Source organism: Brachyistius frenatus, unplaced genomic scaffold, assembly GCF_029030835.1.
Source record: "Brachyistius frenatus isolate BFR_SWC_R1_liver_20210118 unplaced genomic scaffold, ASM2903083v1 Contig_27, whole genome shotgun sequence".
Lineage (NCBI taxonomy): Eukaryota > Metazoa > Chordata > Actinopteri > Embiotocidae > Brachyistius > Brachyistius frenatus.
This window is the reverse complement of record NW_027210626.1, coordinates 588,364-600,934: the sequence shown is the minus strand read 5'-3', so window position 1 is coordinate 600,934 and position 12,571 is coordinate 588,364. Positions and strand designations below refer to the sequence as shown.

The following is a 12,571-nucleotide window of genomic DNA, read 5'->3' as shown; positions in this document are numbered from 1 at the left end:
TGGGTAATCTGTCTGGATATCCTGGAATAGTGGTTAAACCTGATTTTCCAGCCAGGCTCATGACACACCCAGTTCCCCTGTATTTTGTCCCGGACACCAGACACCACAGGTCACTGACTCATGGTGGGACATCGCAGTCACTGCTGATCAGAGGACAGTTTAAGTGATTCAAGCAAGTGGGCTCAACATTGAATCAGTTACTTACTAACATAATCTCGTACTATTTCCTTTGCCATTACCCAATCAGGGATAATATGTTAATGTTGTCAGTAAACAGAAACAGGAGATGATTACCTGTCAGCAGGTGTGAGTCTGCTGCTTCTGTTTATCAGTTAGACACCATATTCCCAGTCTGTAGTGCTCGTACTTTCTCTGAAGCCACTGCTCCTTTTTTTTGTTTGTGTGTAATATAATAATAGAAATGATAATAATACATAATTTGTATTTTTAATCTGAACAATGAAACAATTCCAACAGACATATGAACTGATACTGCACACAAAAATGCAAAACAGAGAGATAATTTTAATATTTCTTGAAATGTAATCTTCCCATCTTATTTTTGAATAAATGACCTCAATGATTTCCTGCAGTTTTGTCATGACAGAAATATTTCGATCAAGGCTCGTTATTCAAAGTTATATTTGAATCCATGCCTCTTTGAAAACTGCATAAATTAATAACATTCTTTTCATTGAAAATGATCACACTTTGAAATGCAAATGAGACTAATGACTAATTGTAAAATAACCTGTCTTTTTTTTTTCCTTCAGCACGTGGACTCAAAATGAAATGAATATGTAATATCTTTCTGAAAGTACCATCTTTCATCACTATTTCAAATTTGAGTTTGTGCTCAAAAGAAAATAAATCTTGGTACATACACTGTATTAAAGAAAATGCCCTCATTAACTGGAGCTCCTCTGGCAGAAAAATCAAAAGATGAGAGGCTCTTTTGGAGAAAAAACCCTGAAATATCAATGTTGCTGATCCAGCAGTGTCAGTGGCCTCCCCTTGTTTGTGACCTCTGTCAGATGACAGTGAAGGTCTCCAATAAGCAACGGTGTTGGTGAGTAGCACTCACTGAACTGTCTCTTCCAATAGCAGTCGCTTCACATCCCCTTGAAAGAAACAAGTGCCTCCCATACCAATTCTGGCCCTTCCCCCTAATTGTTTTCTATGCTCTGCTGAATCCGTCTTCACCGTTGCTTTGTTCTACAGCCAAAACTGCAGAATCATTACCTTCACTTTAATGGTATCTGAATCCAGCGTTGCTTACTTCCAACCGGTTAAATAAGGCTTTTGAAATAAAACCTCAAATATACATCCAAGCAAAAATTCAGTTTTATAAGCAGCATCTCCAGGGAGGGCAGCAGCAGCAGCACAGCTGACGAAGCGGGTTATTCTTCTTATACCTGGCGGCCATCTTGAACTTCTCCTTAGAGGCAACCACGTAATCCTGTGTCCTCTCCACATTGGTTTGGATGTGTTCAATGTAGGCCCCTTGTTCCTCCACCAGCATGAAAATGTCGATGAAGAGGTCCTTGAGCTCCTTCATATTGTTCTCCAGGCTCAACAGCTCCTGTGAGTGGACAGGAAGTTGGATTAATACTCTAGATATGATGGACATTAGTCAGATGATGGAGGGGTTACTCAGATAAAACATGACCTTAGTGTGGTCATCATCATCATCTGACTTTTATACACTGAGTGATTAATGCACTGGTTCATATGCTAATGTCTTTGTATTCAGGGGTGTCTGTGAAGTTGTTCCTTAGGACACTGCTCGTTTTTCCTCTCAAGGAGTTCATGTCCAGATGTCCCAGGTTAACACAAGTCTCTCCTAGATGCTTTGAATAAGAACCAGTGCCGCTCAGTTTGAAATCTGCAAGAGGGAATCCATCATTTACAAGATACTTTTTAAAGACACAGGTGCCTTCTGTAGTTATAAATGGATCCAGTTTCCACGTAAATATATTTCCTTTCCTTTATCTCTTTTGAGTAAGTGCAATATAATAGTCTTCGTGACATCTTTAAAATGGCAAGTTGTGGTGATAGATGGCAGTGACAGGAGAGATTATAATGTTTCTCAAGCACTTATACTATCTGACAATTTAAGGCAATGACTGCAGGGATAATTTATGGATTAAATATTTAATCGTACACACTGTCCTCCAAAAAACAACCTTAGTCGTTTTAGTGCAAGCACCTCATTATGACTGACAGCTACATTTTAAAATTAAGCGACCTCTAGTGTTATATAAAGTACAACAATAATCTAGTGCCCTGCAGTTCAGATGAAGTTATAAAAAGTTGTATAATCTGAATTTATCCTTATTAGGAGCAGCTGGGTTGTGGTGGATGGTTGAATACAACAGCGTATTTTGGAGCAGAAAAACGTTACCTGCTTTTCATTTCCAACCATGAGACGGGACACTTTTTTTTAAAACTTTGTTTGCTGTTGCCATGCGACAAGGGTTGCATAAGTTAAAGTATTAACATACAGTTTAAGTCACCATATGAACCCAAAACATTTTCTTCACTCGACTCAAACTAAGTGGTTTTTCTCTCTAAACAGGGACGCTAGTTTAGGAGACACTGCTGTGGGTTGTGTTTGAGGATACGAAGAAGCGACTTTTTTAGTCACTTGTTTGTCCTGCCCTCACCTTGTGTCGCTGTTCGATCTCAGATAGCTGTGACCGTGTGATTCTGACATCATTCAGCAGGTTCTCATTGAAGACCTCCCATTTTCCTGTGGCGACCATCTCATTCACCTCCTCCTCTGTCACATCCCTCCCAGATACCTCCAGCTGCCGGATAATAAAGTGCTTACAGCGCTCCTGCTTGGTCAGCAGACCTTCATTATAGTGGCGCATTACCTGGACATAATTATAACAAAAAGGGAGAATGAAAAAGGAGGGAGAGGGGAAAGAAGGAACAAGATGGGAATTGAGTCATGTATTTTTTTTTTTTTTGCATAAATAATAATTGATGTTTGTTCCCTTGACCCTTTTCACACTATGCTCAAGACATTTGTTGTAGACCTTTTTAACTTAACATAGAAAGACAGTCATATGTAATCGAACTTTCTGGGTGCAGCATCTCTATCATTTGACTCATGAGATTTTGAAATAAAAATGTACAAATTATTTTCGATATTTTGGTCTTTTGATCCAATTTACAGAAAAATTTAAAAAAAAAAAGAATTAAAAAAAAAAGTTGTTTCATGTCGCCAAAGCTACGTAATAGAATCCCAACCTGCTGGAATTTGCAGAACAGTGCTGCATGCTGGGAGCGTTGTATTCTTGTTATAACAGCAGTGGGTCCCTGCTGCTCCTCAGTTCTTTGGGCCTGTTTTGAAAGGGCATCTAAACGACGGTGGAGACTCTCGGCCTGGAGCTTGATGTCTCGTGTTATGCTGCTCTCTTTCTTCATCACGCTGAAGCGACGCATGGTCGCCACCAGGCTCTTTTGCTGCTGAGTGAACTTTAGCACCTGTTTGTTGTTCAAATTAGACAAACCTTTGTTTAGTATTACCCGTGACTAAATGACAAGAAGAAACTTTAACCTGAATGAAGGGCACGATCCCAAAATCGTTATCATCGAGAACCCTCGTTCAGAATTTTATCATAATGTAAAAAAAAGAGATAGACAAGAAAAATAAGAATTAAGACAAAACAACTTAATTCATTCATTTTTACCTCTGTTTCCAGCACCGTGATATCATCTCGGATCTGCTGAGCCTCTGACAGGAAATTGTCAAGGACTGGCTCCTCCTCGAACACTACAGCCTGTGGTGTTATTACCCCGACAGCCACAGAGTCATCACCATCGCCACCATCACCACCCTCCTCTGAGGAAGGATTGATATTCCCAATGGCAACCTCAGAGAACTTTTGGGTCCGCTGCCGCATCTCCTCCAATCGGTCTCTCATTGTGGACAAGCCCTCTCCTCGGGATACAAAGTTATTATGGTACGTATAGCTCTTGCCAACGCTGATGGGAGAATGCTGAAAAATAAATAACTTCAATGAATCCCTTTGGCACACTGGGCTCATTCAGGAGATAATAATACAAAAAAGAAAACAAATGAAAAAAGTAAAACAAAGAACATGATTTTATTTCAAAGCTTGTAATACACCTGTCCCTCTACCAGACAATACCTTGTGTGTGTCACTGTTTGCCTCGCCTAGCCATAAAAAGGAATGTGTCTTGGGTTCAGGCACCAAAAGCCACTCGCTAAGGTTTCGGAAAAGATCATAGTTTGTGTTAAATGTGACGTGTTCGCAATTTGGCCAGTTACAAAAACTACTTGGTTAGGGTTAGTAAAAGATCATGGTCAGGGTTGAAATAAGTCATCTTATGGAAGTAATCTTAAGGGAGCGACGTAAGTTACTTAACATATGTTACATCAGTTAAACATGTTACATTACGTGAGAAACTTGTTTCCTTTATCCATGTTGACTTTTGTTTTCTCACAGATTTGAAACTGGATCATCCAAGTGAAAGTCCTGTGTTTGTTCCATTCAGCCACACCTGACCTCATCTCCCGTCTGACTTTATCACGCTTTGTACTTCGTCACATGACCTCCCTTTTTAGACTGGTCATACATGTGTGAACTTTTCACGCCAAGGCAAGGCAAAGCAAAACGTGACACTGACACAAATTTCCCTGCAGAGTGCCAAACTTAACACAATTACAAAAATGTTTAATAATGTTTTAGTTCTATTGTCAGGGGGAAAAAAATGTTTTATCAGAAACCATTTCACAGATACAAACATTAACAACATGATTGATTTATTAAATGTAAATTTAAAGTTAGCAGTGAAGTTCTTAGTAAATTGATTCAAGTTCAAGGAGACACAAATGGATGTAGGCCTCTTCATACAGCATGTAAAGCTTCACCCTTTAAGACCGTCACTGTCTCTGAACACCATGTCCACCCGGATCCCTCCCCGGTTTCTTTACAAAATACCTGGAGGTCAAACATGCGCCTGCAGTTCTAGCTGAGTGCTCTAGTGTATCCAGAGCCAATCAATGCCTGATCTTTTACTTTTTAAATTTTTTTTTTATAAATGTTCTTAACTCCATCTCTCCTAATAAGAGCATAACTGATAAGTCATATCTGGATTTAGCTGAACACTAAGTATTTTTAGCTGTATGAAAAACAACATGGAGAAAAACAAGCAGAAAGTTTATCTGCGACATCAGTCAAATTGACTCGAGTTCATTTTCCTGTGAGAACTCGGTTGCTTGTGTTCAACGGCACACTCAACAAAAACAAGAGAAGCAGGTTGTCAACCAGGTTATCACATCTTAAAAAGTGATGAGTGTTTGAAAAAATGACCTTGATAAACACATTTACTCAAACTACATAAAAAGAAGCGCCCACACGATTTGTCAGATCTGATGGTTTGGAGTGGACATTAAATACAATCTTCACAATCACTGAAAGTACTGAACACATTTTCAACATTTTAGCCTGAGCATGCTGATTTCTCCCAAAACAGAAAAAAACAAGTGTGATGTTAATGATTGAAAACACGAGATACAAAATCAGATTTTCCTGAATTCCCTTGACAAGTGAAAGGCATTCAACCACACACTATTTTATGCATTCTAACTGGCATACCAAAACTGCCTTAGCAACTCAAGGATTTGGTTTTTAGAGGCCGTAACATAATCTTTTGCAAGCACATGATTGTGTGGGGGGAACAGAGTGTTTGGCTGATGAGAAATGGAGCATTTCAAATCCAGACTATCCCATTTCTGGATAGATTTCAAACAGGAAACAACCTAGGTTGTGTGTGTGTGTGTGTGTGCGCGTGTTGTGACTATTGCAAACTTCTCAAGAAATGTAAAAGTGTCTATTGGGTTATCCCTCTTTTCCTCTCTTTCTCTCTCCATACCGGCCTGACACAGAAGAGCCGATTAAAAACATTGCTCATAGGATTTGGGAGCACATTCTCCTGTGTTTAGCCTAAAATCCTGGAAGAAAGTGGAGCATGGTTCAAGAAGTGCAGCCTCTCACTGTGATGGAGCGTTTTGTTCCTCAAAACAAGCAAATATTTTCTTCCCGCCATCTATCTGCTTCTTTGTCTGTGTTTCTTAAGGAAATCTTCTGTTGACATTCCCTTATTTCGATGCAGGTGGAAAAGGAGGAGGGTATTTTATCGTAGGTGAAACAACTTGCTGGTCTGTAACTTCACAAAAAACAATTACTTCAAATATTCAAAAAAGTTGTGAATTGTTAGGCAAGTTGTCCTACTTTATTCCCAACTTCTCACACTGGGGTTGTATTAATAAATTAAATGACAAACAACATAAACAACACTACCAAAGAGATAAAGGATACGTTCGTGTAGAATTTATTCCTACCTACTTGTCCTACAATTTGAAATCACAGCTTACTTTTACACACATTTACAGTCTGAGGTTGTAACAAACACTCAAGTCTAAAAAGATGATTTTACCTTAATGTTGTTCGTACTCCATCAGGGGCTGTCTGCTAAGGATTCCCATTCAGACCAGGAAGGTAGTCCCAGACAAACATATTCTTGGATATTTTTCGATCACTTTCAGATCTCACGACATTCAGCTTGAGGCTCATCAGCTGTGCGTTACAGATTTGAATGCTCTGCAACAGTTATGGCACCAGCTGGTAATCAGGACAGTTACACTCACAAGCAGGGAAAGTTTTGAGGAAGTCTGGTCGAGTCAGTTTCAAGCACCTCCCCCTCCAGAGAAGGACCTAGACAGGACCAATAAGAAAGGAGCCGACTGGAGGCCTACTTGCTTATATAAAGAAATGAGAAGTGACGTGATTAAGTAAATGAGGAGGGACACACAGCATGCTGAGCACAGTGAACTCATAAACCCTAAGCTCGGGCTGATTCCTGGACAGAAAAATAGAGCAGAGCAAATAGAAGTGCATTGTGTACACTGCAAGGGCCAAACAATGGGGGCTGTGGTTAGGGTGTCAACTGGGGCGTTGGGTTTCTGATCCGCAAAGTTAATTTCTATGTGAAGTGTCTGGGTTCCTGGGGTAAGCCCCCTCGGTCTGTGGGTATTAGGCCCCAGTAACTCTGCTGAGTACTTTTGACAGATTTCTACTGACAAGCTCCCTAAAACCCAGGAGCCCTTTCAACACGGGAAGGGACGCAGTCACTCTGTGCTATGCAGCATAACACGCTGTGAAAAGCTGTTTGAAGTGCGGCGGCAGAGAGAAAGAGAGGAGAGACAAGTTCTGAGGATGTGAAGACTTTGGCGGGAGCAAGAGTTCAATCTTTGTTGCGAGAAACTTTGGAGGCCGGTTGCAGATTTAACGTCAGTTTTTTTCAGAGCTTTAGCGACCATGTTGTTAAAGTGGTGGTCAGTGATGAACGGGAGGATAAACTTCAGGTAGTGTCAGTTATTGAATGATTCTTGGAACATATACCTGGGACTTATGTTTCACGTTTTTCTCCAAAGTGTTTTTGACTTAAATGCAAGGATGGCTTAAAAATTTTCTTTGGCCCAAGAGTCTTCTTTTCAACTAAAAGAGGATTTTTTTTTTTTTTTTTTTTAATCCTGTTATTACTTTAAAGTTTTAATATCCCCAGAACAGGCACAATCCTCCCGACAACAGCAATGTCACGAGCAACAATTCATTTCAATTGGATGGTGGTGTTTCTTTAATAACGAAAATTAAAAGGACATTAACCATATGATGACTCTGCAAATTAAAGTTGCATCTCCGTTGTAACAGATGCTCCTCCATGTCTGTAATAATGCTGCAGTGGTGTGTTAACTCTGAGTCATCTCTCCCTGATGGCAAAATATTATGGCGACAAAGCAGAGCTGGTTTTCTGAGTGTCAGAATTCACCTCCAGTCAGCTAGCTGTAGACTTGGACTTTATTAATCCCACGGTGGTGAAATTCAGTATGAGTATGAGCCTGAGGCTCTAGATGATCAATCATCTTTTATTTTTCCTCGAATCTCTTCATCTCTGATTACTCTATACACACACACACACACACACACACACACACACACACACACACACACACACACACACACACACACACACACACACACACACACACACACACACACACACACACACACACACACTCTGTATCTTTATCCCAACTCCCCTAAACCTTTGGGCAAAGTTGATCTTATCTCATCGTATCTTAATTATTACAACTACCTGACAGACTAAATGTCTTCATGCAAAAGAAAACAAAATAGGTGGAAGAAGCTGACTTTACCAAGTCAAAGAACCAAATGAAATTAAATCTGCACTCACTGAAAGTAACCTTCACCAATGAGGATTTTTTTTGTTTTTGTTTTTTTGATTCGGTTGGTTTCTTTGTTTGTCTGTAAAAAGGATTACAGGAAAAACTATTCTCCCAATTCTCATGATGCTTGGTGGATGTGTGTAACTTTGGTCAAGGAAGGACCCATTCAATTCTGGAGTGGATCTGACTCATGGAGTTGATTCAAACAATATTTTTTACTTTAATTAATTCAAGTTGTATGTTTAAAATGGATCAAATGACTTTGAAATGTGAAAGTGGCTATTAAGGTGAATTACTGACCTATACAACATAATTTCCTGCAGCTTTTTTGCATTGTGTCTAAGTGTCTTCCAACTCTCTGTTTGGGTTAATTGTTTCAGCGGTAGGTAGCTGTTTTTTCGATCACAACAGAAGAATTCTCTGATAAACAGCATTTTAACCCTTTAAGAGCCAAGTACCTCCTTTGCATGTTGGTGAACACCAAAACTGGGTTAAAAGGAGAGGTAATGTTGCTTATATTCAAGCCACCCGACAAATTTAACGCCAAATACTCATACTGCCACTATACAGCACGTTTAAATAGGCAATTCCAAACATTTGTGGTCGTAATATTATTATATTGTTTGAACAGTTATTTCTACTGCATACAAGTAGCTCAATAAATCCGTATTTCGGACTGTAGAGCATGCACAGTGCACACGCATAGCATCGAAAGTATCGGCTTATCAGACTTGTTGCTTTCATCGTGCTCGGAAAAAAAAAAGATGTTCCAGAGAGGGATTAAAACATGTTACACAAAATCTGCTGTCCCAAAGAATAAAATAGCTATTTCCAAAGCGATATCATTTCTACTGTTGTGCAGAGTGCGACTGTGCTGCTAGAGAGAGCAGAAACAAGAGTGAGGCCAGCTGAATAGAAATGACTGATTTACGGGGGAGAAGGAAAGACAGCAGCGAGTACAAAGAACAGACAGTGCATCAACATAAACAGGCAGAAGTTTAAGGAAGTGAGTGTAAAAGAAGTGATCTGAAAAGTGTTAAAATGCAATATCTCGAATACACTTAATATGAAAGAGTGTGTCAGGCTGTCTTGGTCGCTGTATCAAGTCTCACAATATAGCTGTTGGAGAGCTCTCTGGGTATTTCTGTAATTGAAGGGATGTCAGAAGCAGTGCTTTGATATTCTTCACTGTAGAGTCCAGGGAGAGAGAGAGAGAGAAAAAGAGAGAGAGAGGGGGAGGAAAGACAACAACTCCCAAACAGGCTCTCAGTCACAACCTTGAAAGTGATATTTAAACATTGCCAGAGAAAATATGCAGTGTTTTCTCCCTGAGGGAAGCATAACGGAAGGAAGAGATGAAACTGATATGGCACTGTGGGCCAATACTGATACTCGCATAGAGATACTGTAAACTTGAAGTTAACTCAGCAGTATGTACAGTATGTATTAACCATCAAACCAACCCGATAAAAATACACATAAAAACTTGTCCCCTTCCTTGTAAGTGGAAAGCACCTGAACACAGCTGTTATATCACCATCGACCACTAAAGTTTTTCACTGACAGCCATAATGATGCATTTAGGGCTGAGTACATTGCTGTGACACTCCTTAAGATAATCCTTCAAATTGAATTTCTGAGATCAAATGCGTGATTATCAATACATGCATCCGGTTTGCAAGCAGAACTGTGAGACTGAACCACGGTGTAAACTCAAATTACCGCAGCCACAGAGGAACCTCCATCATATCATATAAGGATGACATGACAGGGCAATATCCGACTTTTAAGGAAAGACCAGCATCAGCCTGATATATGGGTCATACACCGGGAGAGAGAAGGAAGGAGAAAGGGGAGATAAATGAGCGAGGGGAGAGAGATGGTCAGAGGGGCAAGGATAATGAGGTCAAAGCCATTGTCATTAAGCCAATCGGAAAGATTGATACTGGGGTCGGTGGCTTTGCCCACTAAAATGAGGCAATCAGCGATCTGGATATTAAATGTTCGCTTTGGGAACTGCATGATATTGTGGTGCCCTGGGTCATTTAGGTTTTAATTTACAGTTCAGCAGCATAGACTTTAATTGCTAACCCTGCAATAGTTCCCTTCAAAATGTTCCCTTTTTTTTTTTTTATCCAGACTGTATCTGCTTAATCTCACAGGGTCAGCCATATACTGAAGATACAAGGAATAATGAAACAACATTAAAACAAGCAATCTCCACTCTGCTGGATCGTCAACAAAGTCCTGCTCCCCTCAGGAAATGGTAGCGAACTGTGTAAATTGGGTCGACGTCAGACCAACAGTACAAATGTGTGTAAAGAGAAACCTGATGTTTCTTCAAGTTTGTCTCCAATGTTGGTATAAAGGTGGATATGTGTGGCAGAGGCCATAACAAGCTGCTGGTCACCACCACACTCTGTCATCTAGATCGAGCTGTCTTCATATGTGCCTTCTAGCCCGTGTCCCTGCTGAGGAGGCTTTAATGGGAAAAAAATACTAGAAATATGTCTCAGATTGCAAACTCAAAAAGTAGTTTCATCACATTTTAAAATGGACTTTTTCCTTGGGAGACTAAGTACTGCTGACAATCCCTGCCACTAATTAATTGTATCCCCGTGTAACCCACACTTCAATCAGCCCCTACTTTTGTTAAATGGCTGAAATATAAAGCAGCAGGATTCTGAGCTCTCCTGAGAGAGGCAGAACTCTGTTGCTCCACACAAAGCTGTGTAGCTTTGGACTCTCCTCCTCTGTTTAAGCTATTACTTCAAACATGGGGCATTCCACCCTCTAGTGTCATGAGGCAGTTATATCCTCCTCTGGGCTGTGTTGAAAAAAGAGGAGGGAGCTCTGTGAGAAGCACTGGAAGGAGATGAACCCAGATGTCATGAGGACCACAGAATGGCAACTAACCCAGTTTTACTTTCTTTTTCTAAAAGTTTTACTGTTGGCATGTTTTCTTTCAATGAACTAGACTGATGTTGTTCCTATTTTATTTTTTTTACCCCCCCAATACTTCTTCCTGACCAAAACAAGGACAAAGAAATGGTATAGGTGTTACAATAGCAACCCCACCAACACTGGTGCCAATTTGTAGAGTACATGTTGTCACATTAACACCTTAAGCCTGAAGCTTTTTTTTTTTTTTTTTTTTTTTAATTTCTACCTGAAGACATCTCCGGATTCAGTCACAATCAGCTTCACAACTGTGAGGCCAAAATTAACCTTGGGCGGATTTTGAAATACAATACTGTCAGTGTTGTCCGTGAAGAACATCTTTTAAACATTCACAGTCCAACTGCAACAATTTGATGCCACAAAAATGGAGCACAACAAATACTACATTCCATTTTAGCCGTAGTCGTGCTGAGTGGCATTTTCAATGAATGTGCCACAATATGCAACATGGTGAAATATTGGGTTGTGATTTAGTAACAGCAGCCCTCTATAGTTTCAAAGCACGTGATACACCCATCGGCCCACTAGAGGGTGTGTCAGTGTCAGATTTTGCCTACCCTCTGCGTGAAAAGTACACCCACGTATGACCAGGGTTGAAGATTATTTATTTTTATCAAATCATTTTGCTTGATAGCTCAGTTTGCCATTAATTAGAGCAAATTGCCGGGTGTAAGGTTGTGGAAAATTCCCCGTCATAACACTTTCTTTGTCACGTATTTTTTTTTAAACCATTTCTATGTGAATTTCGTTCCAGATGTCTTGCAGCTTTTTTCCTGCAGTGTAAACAGTCCATTGGAGGGGTTTCTCTAATTATTTAAACAGCTGGCTAAAAAGGCAAGAAAAATGTCGTACTTGAGGAAGACTTTCCACAATCCAGCAATCTAAAAGGTTCTTATTCATGGCGTGTAACTGAATTTTAAAGCATATGTAAATGCATCTTTAATAAATAATTAACCCCGCCTTTTAAAACCTTCATATATGTTGCCTTATCAGGAGGTGTTTTTGGTATTTAACACTCATTCATTCAGTAAGCACATATGTTTCATGAAATGTTACAAAGATTACCTTAAAACCCCGTCGACCTTTCCAGTCCAGCCTACAGCAATTACTGTAGTGCAGCCGGTGTGTTCTGAAGGACAACAGTAAACTATGATATGATATATCCGGGATGGACTGTTGAGATTTGTGTCCACCTGAAGAGATGAGCAAACACATTCTGTTAGGACAAATAGACAGTGGAGGCTAACTGTGTGATCCCTGTTGGGGCGAGGGACACAGACATGTGACAGTAAATAAACATTCATCCAGCAGGCTGTGGTTGGAATA

The 12,571-nt window shown here is 40.0% G+C and overlaps 1 protein-coding gene across 2 annotated transcripts; it reads right to left on the bottom strand.

Annotated features, from left to right (window-relative positions):
* Positions 1-433: 433 nt before the first annotated feature.
* stx19 (syntaxin 19) lies at positions 434-12,367 on the bottom strand. 2 transcript variants are annotated; one of them, XM_069698509.1, is made up of 5 exons: positions 12,311-12,367; positions 3,702-4,010; positions 3,259-3,495; positions 2,667-2,879; positions 434-1,582 (listed from the first exon to the last, which is right to left on the bottom strand). In XM_069698509.1, exons 2-5 carry the CDS (start codon positions 3,933-3,935, stop codon positions 1,346-1,348), a joined length of 921 nt encoding a protein of 306 aa, XP_069554610.1. In that variant the 5' UTR covers positions 3,936-4,010; positions 12,311-12,367; the 3' UTR covers positions 434-1,345. The 2 variants fall into 2 exon arrangements, with proteins under 2 accessions (XP_069554610.1, XP_069554609.1); XM_069698508.1 differs by lacking the exon at positions 12,311-12,367 and adding an exon at positions 6,475-6,636.
* Positions 12,368-12,571: the final 204 nt, after the last annotated feature.